The sequence below is a fragment of the Mytilus trossulus genome, chromosome 3 (assembly GCF_036588685.1).
Source record: "Mytilus trossulus isolate FHL-02 chromosome 3, PNRI_Mtr1.1.1.hap1, whole genome shotgun sequence".
In the NCBI taxonomy this organism is placed as follows: Eukaryota; Metazoa; Mollusca; class Bivalvia; order Mytilida; family Mytilidae; genus Mytilus; species Mytilus trossulus.
Window position 1 is genome coordinate 60,455,571 of NC_086375.1, and position 16,947 is coordinate 60,472,517.

The 16,947-nt window shown below is 31.5% G+C and overlaps 1 protein-coding gene across 1 annotated transcript in view; it reads left to right on the top strand.

Moving 5' to 3' along the window:
- The first annotated feature begins 5,016 nt into the window (after positions 1 to 5,016).
- LOC134710922 (uncharacterized) overlaps positions 5,017 to 16,947 on the top strand; it is a 153,259-nt gene continuing 141,328 nt past the window's right edge. The window contains exons 1-9 of the mRNA XM_063571338.1: positions 5,017 to 5,255; positions 6,629 to 6,787; positions 7,632 to 7,767; positions 8,434 to 8,592; positions 10,237 to 10,397; positions 10,794 to 10,955; positions 11,970 to 12,010; positions 13,922 to 14,035; positions 15,876 to 15,986. Coding sequence (XP_063427408.1) covers positions 5,017 to 5,255; positions 6,629 to 6,787; positions 7,632 to 7,767; positions 8,434 to 8,592; positions 10,237 to 10,397; positions 10,794 to 10,955; positions 11,970 to 12,010; positions 13,922 to 14,035; positions 15,876 to 15,986 — 1,282 coding nt within the window. The remainder of the gene's footprint in view (positions 5,256 to 6,628; positions 6,788 to 7,631; positions 7,768 to 8,433; positions 8,593 to 10,236; positions 10,398 to 10,793; positions 10,956 to 11,969; positions 12,011 to 13,921; positions 14,036 to 15,875; positions 15,987 to 16,947) is intronic.

Below are 16,947 nucleotides of genomic sequence, written 5' to 3' on the forward strand. Positions count from 1 at the left end.
TCACATCCTAAATTTTATGGTAATATTGTACTTAAAGCGAGGAAATCACTTTGTGATCCTGGTAAACTCATCGAACCTTTAAACAAACTTATAAGTAAGGGTTATCGTACCAATATTGTAATTAGATCTCTGAATATAGTTCACATTGGCACTAATATTGATTTTGTCATTAGCAAATTAAAACATAACTAAATTTCATTATCTTTTGAGGCGAGATGTATAGAGACACAGACACGTTAACTTTTATTTCTATAGAAGTCGCTCTTCACTATACTACTAACTGTCGATACATTTATTTTTGGCATTGCACAAGTCATGTCTTCTTTGACTATTAATGACGTTAAAATACTAAATCCCTGTGATGTGTTTTAATCGATTTTAGTCTCTGATGCATGATTTTTTACTATTAATTGGTTTTGGCTTTTAACTAGCTGTCAGTAACTGCGAGTACTCTCAAATCGTATTTTCTTGTTAATTCGACCTGTTGATACTGTTTATAATGCTTTTTTGTTATTTTTTTATTTATATGGATCTTGTCTGTACACCAGCTTTGATTATTTGTAATATCTTCAATTTTCACTTATTCTTACAACATTTGTATACACTTCAAGATTATAAAAAAACGGTTTTTTTCTAAAGTGAACATTGATAGGTTAAATATTTCTCAGTGTGTTTGAATTTGTTTGTTAGCTTTTTGGTCATGAATGTTTGTCTCTAATATTTTATTAACTGTGCATTTGTATTCAGATATCGCAGATCAAATTTATTCGTTCATTGTGTAATCATACGTTTTTTGATTGAGTTAAGTCTGCCAATTGATATTTTATCGTATGTTTTTCTATGTTGTGATGTTATGCTATTGTTTCAGAAAAAGGGAGAAGGTTTGGATCCATCAAAACGTTTAACCCCGCTGCAAATGTTTGCACCTGTCCTAAGTCAGGAATCTGATGTACAGTAGTTGTCGTTTGTTTATGTAATATAAACGTGTTTCTCGTTTCTCGTTTTGTTTATATAGATTAGACCGTTGGTTTTCCCGTTTGAATGGTTTTACACTAGTAATTTTGGGGCCCTTTATAGCTTGTTGTTCGGTGTGAGCCAAGGCTCCGTGTTGAAGGCCGCACTTTAACCTATAATGGTTTACTTTTTAAATTGTTATTTGGATGGAGAGTTGTCTTATTGGCACTCACACCACATCTTCCTATATCTATATACATATAGATTCAATTAGCTGTCAATCTACGACTGTTGTGGGATATTGTCTACCAGCTGTTTTTCAGTTAGCCGCCATTCAACAGATTAATTGGTGCACACTTAGCGCTTGTTAAGTATATTTTCAACTAGATTGATAGCAGGTAGTGTTATATGGGCAACTCTGTGTTTGCGGATTCGAATAGTCTACGCCTTGGTGTTGTGAAGAGCCGTCTGGTCTTCTGTAGCTGCTGTAGTTGCAGACCGTCTACTTACTGGTAGTTGATTGTGTCTACTGCAGTCTACCTGGGAATATCATTTAAATTATGTCACAGTGTACTAATTTATTGGCTGACTTTATTGAGAAAGTATTTTATAAATCTTTCGTGTATTCCTTTAAAAAGGCTAAAGCTCATCACAGTCAAGGCAAATGTAAACGATATTATGTTGTCTTGACATTTTCGGTGTGGATTGACTAACTTTTTAGTCAAGGTTTGGGATTCTGTATACTATAGGTCTAGATTTCCACTTCAAGTCGGTTTTCAATAAACGATCTAAAATTCTTATTTTATTATTTCAGTTTCTTTAAATTTTGCCCTAGATGTTTGAATTCTTCAGTTACATTGTAGATGGTATTCCTTACTTGCAAAACGATTCATTTTATCTCACAGTTTATTGTAAAGCACAGTGGATATCAGGAAACGATTGAACAGTAGCGACCTGTATGCTTTTTTGACATTTGCTTTCTTGCAATTGGAAAGCACTTTTTCAAGACCATAAATAATAAGAAATCTCATTCTAATATTTTTTATAATATATCAACTTATACTGATCATTCTTTATATGGTATTCATTGACTGTTTTTTTATACGTGCGTACATATTCGCTTGCTGTTTACTGGACATATTTTAGTAACTTTATTTTTGAATTTAGGCCGGGAAACGGGTTTATATATGCTAATCCCAATCAGTATTGAAATAAGTGTACACATTTCATATTCATTTCTTCACTCGTGTAGCTATAAAAATTGCTGAGTCTGTAATAAAATATGTTTACATTAAAGCACAGAAAGCTCTACTCTCAAAGAAATACGTCACTCGGAGGTTATCTCATTATAACCTCCTTGGTTAGTTAGTTATTTGTGTAATACCTGCTCTCAAATATTATATCCCCCAAACCAACCCTTCGACATGCCAATGTGCCTACTATCCAATGTTTATATCATTTTTTGAAATATGGTGTCGATTGCAGATCTATAATATCTATTGTATATCCTGAAGATTTGTTAACTTTTTTTCTAGATTCCATCAAAATTTAACATGTTGTGTATACAACTGTCTATTTACAATGTTTGTTAGGGCCGGTTTGTTAAACACCCGTCCGTATGCGTATCTCTTAAAATAGAAGTATCTTTTTGAGTTGTTGGGGCGCTGTCTTACGGAAGCGTATTAGCGCCACACATTTTTTTTTAAATTTTTCTTTCTAATATGTTTGCGTTATATAACGTCATTTTTTTTTATATAACGCAATATATAAAACTTTGTGTTACAACGCAAACCTTTGCGAATTTAACGCAAATATCTTGATTTCAATTATTCATTAAGTTTTGTATATATGTCCGTCTGTCATTTATTTTGGATGTGATGTACTAGTAGATAAAAAAAAACATACATACGAGGCCAAATCATTATAATAAATATGCATAGGAATAATGGAAAACTTGAAGTGCAATTAGGAGACAGATTAATATAAGCAATTGCTGCTTGTTTCTGGATCCTTATTGTGAATATGTGTTTATAATTTATACTTGTATTTATCATAATAAAATATTGTTTACACTAAAATAAACGATATGGGTTGCTTTTAACTAAGACTCATCTCCTCGTTGTTTTCCGCCAAATCCTCTGTAGGTTTTTAATTTTATCTGTTCTGACGTTCGTGCTTTAAAAAAATGATATATCTTAACTGAAAAGGATGAAGAGTAAAGATAACTACCCAAAAGTTGTTGATTTTGTCACAATTTGAAATAGAAAAAAAAATCTTTCCGAGCTGTATATATAACTATTCAGTAATACTTTGTAAATCAAACCGTTTTTTTGTGTATTAGAACACAGCGACTCATTTCATCGTAACCTCCAGAGTAATATGATTTTGCTATAGACTATAGAACTATGCATATAGACTTAGTATCAAACTATCGCTATGTAAACCACTAGTACTTGTGGACAAAACAATTTTTGTTTTGGTCTGATTTTTTTCTCCAAAATTCGTGTTCTTATGTTCTTATAATTTCCTTTTTTCCCGCGTATTTTCACATTAAAAAAACTACTAACATTTATTTACTGATTTTAGGAAGAAAAGGGAGAGCAACACAAAAATTGTCTCTTACCATAGTACCTGTGAAGTTACAATAAAACAATTTCAACTGACTTTTATTATTGCTTCAAAAAAAAAACATTTGAAAAGAACAGCGTCAGATTTGTGTTATTGCTGTTTTAAAAACTAATATTAAAAGATTTTTGAAATGGTAAATCACTGGTGAGTAACTTTGCAAGACTTGTTTGTGTCCTTAATAAGTTGTGCATTTAGAATGCATTGAATCTTACTTAAGAAAAGTCATTGTTTTATTTTTGATGCATTAAAAACGGATATCAAGCTTTGGAATCACCAAAACCATCAATTTTTCTTCAAATAATTCTTCATAACCTTTGTACGGACAGTTTAAAACATACATAGAATATATTTACTTTACATAAACTTTTAATCTGAATATACGTTGGACTTCCTGCTTATTATTATCCGTCTTTTAAATATATTGCACATTAACATTACACATTGTAAATAGAATTTAAAGTTTCAGGACCTTAAATGTAAAAGATTATTGACAAAGAGATCAAACACTGTTTTTACGAACTTTAAGCACGTGCACTATAACAGAATGAAGATAACTTGAATCTTATCATATTTGTTCTACTTCAATGTATCTATGTATTCTAGATATCATTTTGAATAACGAGAGAGAGACAGAATTAAAGAGACCAATAACAGACATTTCAAGATGTTTCTAATACATTATATATATTGTGACATGGCATAGGACACCATGGGTTAAAATTACACCAGCATAAGTTTATTATTTCATCTAAGTAGAGACGCTTTACGCAAAAAGTAACATAAGAAACACTTGTTTATAATGAAAGTTATTTGGTTATTAATACTTTTGGTTGGAAGTATCCATGCATCCCATTTCAGAGGAGGAACAATAAGTTGGAAATCAGTTGGAGGAAACACAGTAAGCTAACCGTTGTCAACTTGAAAAATTATATATTTGTTCTTTTAAACACCAAAGACTTATTTAGTTTTTCGATAGACTAAACATAATGAGAAGAAAAGCGTGTGAATTACACACACACAAAAAAAAGATTACTTGGAAACGATTATAATCCATTTTTTTTCGAAGTTCTATAAACGAAATTCAGAACTGTATCAGGGGTCACTAAAAGGATATAAGAATTTTGCTTTTGTCAGTGTCAAATTTCGAGAGTTTGATAATAATACAAAGTAGCAGAAAACATTTACATATCTTTAAAAATTTACTCCAACTCGAAACTTTTACTTTGAAATCTCAAAGTTTTGACTTTGTAAACTCAAAATTCTTACATTTAGATGAAAGAAATTTCGAGTTTACAAAGTCAAAACTTTGAGATTTCAAAGTAAAAGTTTCACCTTTTTCTTAGCCTAGTACAAATACAGCTGATATTTGAAGACGCTTAACATTTATTTCTATTTACTTTTAAAATGGTATTGCAGGTTGAATTCAAATTTAAAATGGCATGGAGATATGGAGCCGGACCAGGATGCACAGAAAACAAAATAGGGCAATATGTTAGCGGACAATTTATTGGAGACAAAGATTGGAAATGTGTCAGTGGTTGCAATGCAACAGGTAAACCACCTGTGGGTCCAGTGTACTATACTTGTACAGCTGCCGTTAAAAGGGAAGACTGGGAACAAGGAGAGGAGAGTTTTCAATATACATTTAACCACAAAGGACCTTTCGTAGTTAGGTAGTTATATATCCAAACATGTATACATCGTATGTGTATATCTTCAGTTTATCATAAACAGGACCAAGATTAAAACATTTTTACCATACATTTTTTAATCGTGGAGAAATGCTAAAATTATCTTTAAACGTACTGACAGACGGATACATTACACTATTTACTAACTAATTATAAATTTATATTTATAAACTGGGTATACAAAAATCGGGGAAAAATGACACAAGAAAATATGTTTGGACTGAATGAGCTCACTGGTTGTAAGGAAGGACACATTAGTCAAACGCTAGGTTGGTCCCCTCCATAAAACATTGAGTATGCCGTCGGGATATACAAATATTGTCAAGATTTTCAATATCGGCCGGGAAACAGACCTTCCTAACATACTTTGGGGCTACACAGTGAGATATAACTCTTGCTTGGTATTGGCACCTTTCGTTATACTGACTGATACACAATTCCTACTTCATATTGAACCGTTCGGTCTACTAAGTATTATACAATTTCAACTTCATATTGAACCGTTCGGTCTACTAAGTATTATACAATTTCAACTTCATATTGAACCGTTCGGTCTACTAAGTATTATACAATTTCAACCTCATATTGAACCGTTCGGTCTACTAAGTATTATACAATTTCAACCTCATATTGAACCGTTCGGTCTTCTATGTATTATATTACCGGTATTCCTGCATCACACTGGCACCTTTCGAGCAACTAAGTATTATATAATTACTGTATTACACGGACACCCATCAGGTTACTCATTTTTATATAATATCTGCTTCATACTGAAATATTTCGGGCTGCTCAGTGATATATGGTTTCTTCTTCACACATAATGAATTTCAGACTGCTCAGTGATATATATATATAAATTTTTTCACACGGACCCTTTTGAAATAATGGTGATTATGTATCATATGGACACCTTTGAGACTACTTAATGGTATGTAATTACTGTTTCTCAATGACTCGTTTGAGCTACTCGGTGATTTCATAATTCCAACTTCATACTTATCCTTTCGGACAACAAACACACTATTAGTTCATGCTCGTCCATCAGCCAGGCTCTTTCTTATGTTTAAAGTGTAATTTGCAATGACACGTATTTTGTTTGTAATCCACCATTCTCTACATAAGATTTACCAAGTCTGGAATATTGCAGTAATGTTATCTATTCGTTTGATGTGTTTGAGCTTTTGTTATTTCATTTTATAATGTTCCTTGATGTTCGTATTTTTGTTATTTTACTTTTTGATATTTGTTTTAATTATTTGTGAGGTATTTGATTTCGTTAATACTGTTTTAATTTGTGGTTTCGACGAAAATGCAATTTATAGTTTCATTTGCTTTTTACTTGAAATGAATAGTTATACTGGAGCCATGTGGATGGATCTTGCTATACCATTTAACGAGACGGATAATTCTGATGGTGGTTGGAATCTTCAAACGATAGTTAATTTAGGGAAGCGAAGTGATACTGGTCTTCCTAATGCAAGTCCAGTCACAGCTAGTAAACCAACGTATGAGTAAGTGAAGTTATTTATTTGAACTTTCATCACAAACATGTTTTAATTCCATTACCCTTAGTAGATTATCGAACAGCAACATGACAGCCGTAAGGAAGATACATTCAAGTTGTAGATCTTTATGAAATTTAGCTCGAAAAGAAGTCCTGAAATGATCTGAAATCAGGGTTTTTTTTTATTTATTTTTTAAATTAATCAAAGTTTTATTGCACTTTTGCTGTCAACAATTTACGCAATCTACAGTGAACTTCAATTCAGGATCCCTTAAATTAGTTATTGAATATTTAGGGGAAAATATTCAATAAGTATATCTATAAAGTTAGTTGTATTTTTTACATACATCATATCCAGAAATCAACGCCACTTTGCTTATTTGAATATTATACTAAAGAAATCGGATATGGGTCACGGAAATTATAATAAAATTATGGGGATTTTTGAAAAAAAATGTCTGTTTTGATTTTAATTTAGGTAATAGACAGGTTGCCGGGGCAGAAAATAAGTATACACAACAATATACACCATTGAAACGAAACATAATGACTGTTGTTGCAAAAATCAAGGTTCCTGAGCAATTTTAAAAATCGAAGTGAGAGGCTTTTAACATTGCGGTGTAAAATACAGAATGAAATGGCTGAAACGTCAAATTTGCAAACTTCGTGTAGAAAATCGGCTTACAATGTCATTAGAAAAATAGGTTGCCGGGGTGAAATTTGAAACTTGAATGTCCAAAGAATAAGCAAGTCCAAACCTTGTGTGTGTAGTCGTTGAACTCTAGGTTCCCACGTAAAGAAATCAGGGAAAATTATGGTAATTTTCAAAAAATCATATTTCAATTATTTAGGCTGCAGTTTCAATGCAAACACGAGATACAGATACCAATGGTGGATCCTGACGGAGATAAAGTAAGATGTCGATGGGCTGTCAATGAGGAATGCCATAGTATCTGCCATACTGTTCCTGTGGCGACACTTGACGAGGTAACTACAACTACACAATTCTTCAGAAATTTCATGATATTCTGTTGTAGCTTCGAATTCGGAAGCGATGGATTTATAGTTGTCTTCTTGAACTTTGAATTGAGTAATACTTATAATGATAGATAGGCAAAAAGTAAAATTACAAAAATACTGAACTCCGGGGACAATTCAAAACGGAAGTCCTTAACCAGATAGCAAAATCGAAAGCTCAAACACATAAAAAAAAAAAATGGATAACAACTGTCATATTCCTGACTTGGTAAAGACATTATCTTATGTAGAAATGGTGGATTAAACATAGTTTTGTAGCTAGCTAAACCTCTAACTTGTATGACAATCGCTGTACTGTAGTTAAAGAGTTACCACCGTCAATTGGCCATTTGACTAGAATTTACCATCAAATCCAAATAGACATGGCAGCTTGGCTCACCATTTTGAATTGCTGGGCTGGAATCCAAAAATGTAAGTTGAATACAAAATAATCAAAAATGAAACATACCTTACCTCAAAAACGTAGTTTCAATGAAACTTTATTCATTCATATATTTATTTCGATCTCGTGTTGTTTAATATTTGCAAGTAACACATCTTCATATTCTCTACGAAAGTAATTTTATTTTTTATTTTCTAACATGCTGTTAAACTTACACTGTTAAACTTTTACAGGAAACTTGTACATTATCATTTAACGCAGACAATTCCAACTTCAAGGATGATGGTTGGTATGCCGTTGCATTGACTATAGAGGACTTTCCGAAGACCACAATGATACTAGGAAATACCTCTTATAATACCAGTACTCCAATAACAGCAGTGCCTCTTCAGGTACATTTTAAAAACATAAATTCCCCTTTCCTATAATTCATTACTGTAGAAACACATTAAGATATTTCCCGAACATAACAATAGTGTACTTGCTTTCTATGTACAGACGGAATTAGAATAAATAAAATAAATATGAATGATTTACAGAACAGTTCTTAATTCGTTAGCTTATGAACAATATAATTATAAAAATGGATTTGAAAGACAACATTTAAAAATCAAACCCTACGATTGATAGCATACTTCAACAAAAATCATCTATATTTTAGATAAAAAGAAAACGCTTTGGAGAATTTTAAAATGATATCGATACCCATGCTGTAAAATGGTTTCGTTATGAAAAAAAGTAAAATCACAAAAATACTGAACTTAGAGGAAAATCAATTCGGAAAGTCCATATAAATCACATGGCAAAATCAAATAACAAAACGCATCAAAAACGAATGTACAAGAACTGTCATTTTCCTGACTTGGTACAGGCATTTTCAAATGTAGAAAAAGGTGGATTAAACCTGGTTTTAAAGCGCTAACCCTCTCACTTTGATGACAGTCTCATCAAATTCCGTTATATATTTACATTGATGCGTTAACTAAACAGACACAATAAATAAAATAGTCAAAATATGGGTACATCAGTCATCATCGTATAACAATTTTAAAAGGAACAATTTATCAGTAACTGTACACAAAACACATTCATTGATTTGTGTGTCTGACGTCAGAAAATTTTATACGTCACATATATTTGTCGTTCAATGTGCATCCAAACAATTTTAAAATTTACATAGGCAATGTTAGCATACAGGGTTAAAAAATCACGAGTATGTAAGAATAAATTTCAGAAATAGACCCGATGAAGATATTGAGTGCATTAGAATCTAAGACGCAATTTTAAACAATTTTAAAACGTTTTGTGGACTCATGTTTGAATTTTACGCCCCTTTCCTCTTTGATATTTTTATTACTTGTGAGAAGTAGAATGAAAAAAGTGTGGTATAACTGGCAATGAGATGACTATCCATCAAATACCATAGGACTATGATGTAGGATACAGGTCACCAAAACCTTCAAACACGAGATAAACCCAAACTGCGTTTTCGTATGTTTGCTATTTTCTATATAAGAAAATGCCTATACCAAGGAAGGAATATGACAGTTATCATCCATTCGTTTCATGTGTTTGAGCTTTTGATTTTGTCATTTGATTATATAAGAAAATGCCTATACCAAGGAAGGAATATGACAGTTATCATCCATTCGTTTCATGTGTTTGAGCTTTTGATTTTGTCATTTGATTAGGGACATTCCGTTTTAAATTTTCCTCGGAGTTCAGTAGTTTTATGCGATTTTACTTTTTTGTACATTTATTGTAAATTTCTGTCAAAGTGTTCCCTGCCAGTTATAGCATAACACAATTTTTTAAATGTGAATGTAATGAACAAAATCTTTGTACTCGATTAAACTATACGTAAATTTCAAGATTTGTAAATAAAGGCAACAGTAGTATACCGCTTTTCAAAACTCATAAATCCATGGACAAAAAACAAAATCGGGGTAACAAACCAAAACCGAGCGAAACGCATTAAATATAAGAGGAGAACAACGACACAACACCGAAACATGTCACAATGCTGTCTTTTACAGTTTTTGATTCATATCAAATCGAAGCCACTAGCTATAGACTGTAACTGGAAACCAATATTTGTCCCTCCGACACCTGCCAAGGGTAGTCATATTACTGTTCCTGCTCATGCCAGTGTTAATACCAAGATGTATGCGTCAAACGTCAGGAATCCGAAATCACAGTATGTAATCTGAAGATAGCTCTTGTTGTACATAAAATAAAAATGATCATTTGCAATTTACAATCTTTGCCTATTAAAAATTAAAACTTTTAACTATATATATATATATATATATAAACAAACAAATAATGTATACAACTGACTACGCTTCAATTTTCATATTTAACAAAAACGAACCTAGACCATTATGGAAATAAAGAAGATGTGGTATTACACCTTACAACACAACTCGTGCATTCGACTTTAAAAACAGAATTTAAATTGCATATGATGTCTAATATAAAAATTCCATCCGTACCCGTAATTAAAAAAAATCACATAATTCTTTAATATCTTTGTTTTGGTGTATGGTTTTATATTCTAAACACTACTCTTATCTTATTATTTTACACACAGAATGATAGACATATCATTAACCAGTCCTCCTGGAATGACATACACTGGACCTTTCAATGACACCAAACACCCTGGTGTTGTATACTGGGATCTCAAATGGACACCAACCGCTGGCCAGAAAGGTGATAATATTCTTTGTGGAATGGCTGAGGATGATCAAGGGTATGTACTACATAACAAAAGCATATTCCGAACTTCATGACATTCAGAGCCATACAAATATTGTATTTGGGGCACTGACATTTTCTGTGAATAATGTTTCTGTTCATTATTTGTTGTACTGTGTATTTGAGGAAGATACATTTTAAAAATATACGTGTAATATGTTCATACATGCTAAAAAAGACGACTTGCATACATATTTCATTTCCTCTTTGTCCGTATTTAGAGTATAACTCATTATTTTAAATCTCGATCAGACAACAGAAAGATTATCAACGATCATAACTTCATGGCTTAAATGTGACTAGGAAATACTTTGTTTTACTTTACTACAACAAACATGATCTTGATTTGTATATTGTTACATTATAGTTCGTTTATGTGTGTGTTACATTTTAATGTTGTGTTTCTATTATGTCATAGTTCTCTTATATTTGATACGTTTCACTCAGTTTTTGTTTTAGTAACCGGGATTTGTTTTTTTCTCTATCGATTGATAAATTTCAAACAGAGGTATGCCTTTATTTATATGTTATTTGTAAATCCATATTTTGAAATGTCGTATCATTATAGTTCAACATAAGAACGAGAATTATTTTGCAATCTGAAGTGATCAACTGTCTTTCAAAAGTCAGAAACTTAGTCTTATAGCTAAATAAACCGGTCACTTGTCAGACAGACGCTTAACAGTCCATTATATTGACTATATACTGTTTTGACAAAACAAGCAGACATTATAGGTGAAAATGACAATAATTGGGGTACAGCAGTCTACATTGTATTATAATCTCAATCACTATAAAACAAAACTACTTCGTCAACAACAACAACAAAAAATTGGTCGAGTGCTGATTGTTTGACCGTACCAGCCAAGAAAACAGTTTTGTTTTTCACTTTTAAAGTTGATTGATAACGTTTGATTTTGTCGGAGTTTATGTACTTCCTCTGTTCGAATTTAACTTAGAGTTCAGTATGTTTGTGATTATTTTTAACACTGTATATATTTAATTTTAGGAAGCTAAGTGACACATACTGTTTTACTTATATCGCATGGGGTAAGTTTGCTATTTAAGGCAGAATCAGCAAAAATAAAAATCCAGATTAAGTTTGAATCTGCAGAGATTGAATCACTCGTGTTTGAATCTAATTAAAAACCGATATCTCATCGCTCCCGTTTTCTGATATGTCGTGAGCGATGAAAGATCGGTTTTAACTAGATTGGTCACTGTTCTTGAAATAAGCAATCTACATAATTTGTAAATAAAGTCACCAGTAGTATATTGGATTTCAAAAGTCATAAATCGGTTGAGCGAAAACAAATTAGGATTATAAATTTAAAATTAAAGAAACACATCAACTATAAGAGGGAACCAACGAAACAACAGAAACACTGAACTGCAACAAAAACAGATTTCAACATACATAAAAATGGACTATATAATAGTACATAACAACATGTGATAGACACCTCCCCTGATATAAAGTGATAAACCAGATCATGTCTTCATTAAAAAAAAACCAGGACAAAAATAAATAAATTATTTATGAGAAAAAAACCAAAGACAAATGTCTGTTGGTCAGATTATTTCAAGTTTGTCAGAAGTAAACACAATCATCAATGAACTGTTTCCATTGTAACTGATTTATGATTTGTCAATATTATTATTATAACCGATGTTTATTTAGATCACGACCCATGCACAAGCACACCTTGTCATCACAACGGTACATGTGCCAGGAGAGGATCTACACAAAATTATGACTGTATTTGTCCTGGATATACATCGAAATCATGTGACTCCGGTACACTTAAAAATATTTTGATTGTTAAGATGAATTATTGTTACTACTCTTGTATTATTGACAATAAGGGAATGTGATTATTCAATTTTGTCTTTAAAAAAGTAACGTTAAAAGTCATTCTAGAACTACAAGGAACGTAAATAATTTCAAGCTTAAGGAGGTAGAACTAGGTTAAGGGAAATAACTCTTAAAATCATCAGTACGTTTGTGTCAACCATTTTCAAAAATATATTCTAAGCTTCAAGGTTACATAGACTATTTCTAATCTGTTTCAGGTAAATGCTAAAAAAACATTGAGTATACTTGACTTTTACAAACGCATAACTGATTTAAAGAGTTATCTCCCTGAACTAAGGTCTACACCCTTAAAAGACCTTAAATAAAAGAATTGGATACCGAACGGTTCTTACCCAGATAACCAAATAACCAACAATTCAAATACTTTCTGCAAATATCTTATGAATATGTCTATGGGCATCAATAATATTTTAGCATTTAACACATTGTCGATGAACTCATGTCGTGAATAGACGACCGACATACCTTTGCCTATAGTACACATCAACAACTTTTTGAACGTATCCTGTGTGTACCAGACAACATTTGACATTTTGGACAGGGCGCAAATTCCATAAGTACAAAATGTATGTATAGAAACTGTGCTACCGAAACCATCATGTTTTTGTTGATAAGAGGCGACAGTGAAAATTGAAGCGACAGTATCACTAGTTCTTCCTCTTTCATTATTAATGTTGCCTTTATATACAACTGAGGTCAATTAAAGTTAGAGACTATAACATATGTTGTAATACTATATTTTTATACTCGAGAACGGGGAAATGATAATTCCAAACATGTATCAGCCAAGTGTGCATTTAACTTATTCTATCTTTATTTTAAAAAAAAGCTCTCATTGATATTGAACAGATCTTATGTCACTCTTAACACAGATCAAGACGTTATATTTCTCATTTGAATCGTTTTACATTTTTCATTTCGGAGCCTTCTGTAGCTCACTTTGTGGTATGGATTATGCTGTACATTGTCCTTTGAAGTTCTTAAATTCTACGTCATATTGGCTGATTGGCGATCAAACCACATGTTATTATTTTTCTATTCGAACATGTTATTACAGTCAAAATAAAGGGTCATTTGTTTTACAGAAATAGATGAATGTGCCTCTAACCCCTGTCAGCATGGTGGTACATGCAAAGATCTGTTCAATGCCTTTCAGTGTTTATGTAATCCAGGTTACAATGGAACAAGTTGTGAGATTGGTAGGTGCAATTACATATATAAGAAAAGAGGTTTGAACGGTTAAACATGTATTTCCTTCGTCAATTTTAGGTCACATGTTAAATACAAATTAATAAAAAAAAAAGATCTATAAATATTTATTTTAAAAAAAAATTGAACCCAAACTATCAGCAAATTGTTGGGTTTACTGATAACCATGTATTATTTTTGGACATGCACATCATTGTTTGAAAGCCGAGACCAGGAGGTAACACAATGTACTAAACATATGTGTGTCACCCATTTGCTGGTTACGAATTTAATTGTATTACTTATATAAATGTTTAATTCAATCACCAGCATTATATACACAGAATATAAATATATATCTGTTAAAGTTTTTTTACTCCTGGTTGATTTTTTTTCTTGTTGTTTGTTCTATATATCTGATATCTATTTCACATATATTCTTTAATTCTACGATATTTTTTTATTTTTTATCATAATGTCACCTTTTCGATACTATGAACGATGTATATAGATAAAGAACACATTCAAGTGTTTAAGATAAAACATAAGTTTCCTGGTTCATCATGTTCATGTCAAAATAAGATATGTTGCTTGACGCTATAAACAAATTCCTTTGACATGTCGATTTTTTAAGTACTTTTGGTGTTTTGTGATCTACTTTTCCTACAAATGGTGTGCACAGCTAGCTTAAACATTTTACATGGTTTTACAATTAGGCGCCATCGTGATTCCATTGTATTTTAAAAGAACTAAATGTAAGAAATATTTCAATACGTATGTGTAGAAAGCTTAAACATCGTTTGAAACTCCCAAAGAGGTAAGTAAAAGGAAAGTTTAGAAATAATGAGATTAGCCCTGCACACAAGTTTACATATAAAAAGGTAATTGAACCATAAAAAACAATATATATCAAGATCACACACATTGAAAGAAATTATGTTAGAAAACTGTATTTAGAACTAATGTAGCCTCTCATCCAAACCACTTAAAGTGTTGCTGGTTGTTTAAGTAGAACTTTGAATTATGTCTAAATTTAGATTAATATTCAATAAAGAAGGATACATTTTGTTTTGATATCATCTAAAAATCGTGAGAGAAACGGATTCAACCACTATAATTCGTGTATTACGATGTTTCTTTCAGTAACAGTTAAATACTAAGTACCTAAAAAGCTCTTCTAAAAATATAAAAATTTCACTGTCTGGATGGAATTTAGAAATATCGTAACACACTTGATGCAGTGGTGCAATGTATGAGAGATATAGTTAATTTTAGTTTCTATAGCTATAATATTTGCTTTATTGTGCGTCGTGATGTAGTTTCAAAGTTACAGTCAATACAAGAGAGGAGTATAACTTATATCTTAAACATTTATCATTTAGTATTAGAGGACTTAGGACTCATAAAATTTATAAAGTGTTATTTTCATATCACTGCACTAGATTGATATTACTGCATGTGGATTTTTAGGCTATTACTTTTAGGCACCTTTTAAGTCTTACCGATCTAAATTTGCATAGGTCAGTTTTATCCAACCCTTTCGTCCTTTCAAAAATCCTTGGTGTTGAGATTTACTGATGTAAGTTAATCAAGTAAACCATTTCTGACGCTTACAAATTGACAGCTTTATTCTTATTTTCACCCCTATTATGCGTAAGGTTCGAGTTGTTTAGTGTTTACTATTCAGTTTAATGTTTTGCAGAGGCTGATAAACTAGAAAATTGTTCCTCCTAATTGATACACGATGAACAAAAGTAATTTAAACTACATGTTTTAATTAGGGTTTCTTCCGCCACACAAATGTAATCAATATTCTTAATTAGTTTTTCAACAAAATAAATCTGTTTTCAGATACAAATGAATGTGTAAGTAATCCATGTAAGTTTGGACAATGCACTGATCAAGTAAATGGATATATGTGTACATGTCTACCTGGTTACAGTGGAGTTAATTGGGATACAGGTAATCGTAATACGTTTCTGTCAGAAATATATTTTGCGGTGATTGACTGTCCCTCTTTATCTTTCGTCCCTCTATTATAGGAATTTATCCATGGTCTTAATAAAGGCAACAGTAGTATACCGCTGTTCGATAATATGGGTTATAATTTGTTTTCTCTTTCTGAGCAAATTTGTTTTATTTTCGTTTATAGAGTGCAGAAAAACAATTAATTAGAAATAATTTAAATTGTCATTTAATACAGATAACTATTTTAAAGATTTCTGATGGTATCTGATAAAATAACAACAATGTCTGCTTTACTGTAATAAGCTAATTCAATCATCTGGACCAAAATATATGCATCAGTAACAGAACAATAGACAAACATCATCCAATTATACATTTCAGTTTTAATTATAATATGGCCCAATTGTCACATAACCATGTCATACTCTTATAACGAGGATCTAATTATTGTCATCGTATAACGAATTTAAGGAATGATGTAATGATCAGGGTATCTATCTGTTCGAACCTTATTATTCTCAATTTAACAAGTGAATTAAAAAAAATCACACAATCTTTGTACCATTATTTACTTTTGTATGTCCTCATAATTTCACTTTGTGACGAGAAAGATATCTGAGGTTTTCTAATACTTGAATTTTTCTTTATAATAGTATGGGGAGCTGAAAATCATCCACCCACAACTCAATTTAAACCATAAAAGGAACTCAATAAAACAAAATCAAAAGAAATCATACAATTCCAAATTATTAGCCTTTTCTCAACGTCATGTTATTATTTGAAAAATATTGTGATACTTGGATTCCATAGAATTTCGTTAATTCTTGACAACTGTTATTTGAATGTTGTAGAGCTAACTTAATGAAGCAAGTAAAGTGTACATAGACTGTTTAAGTACTTTACATATGCCTTACTTTGACTTATAACGGTTTACTTTTACAAATTGTTACTTTGG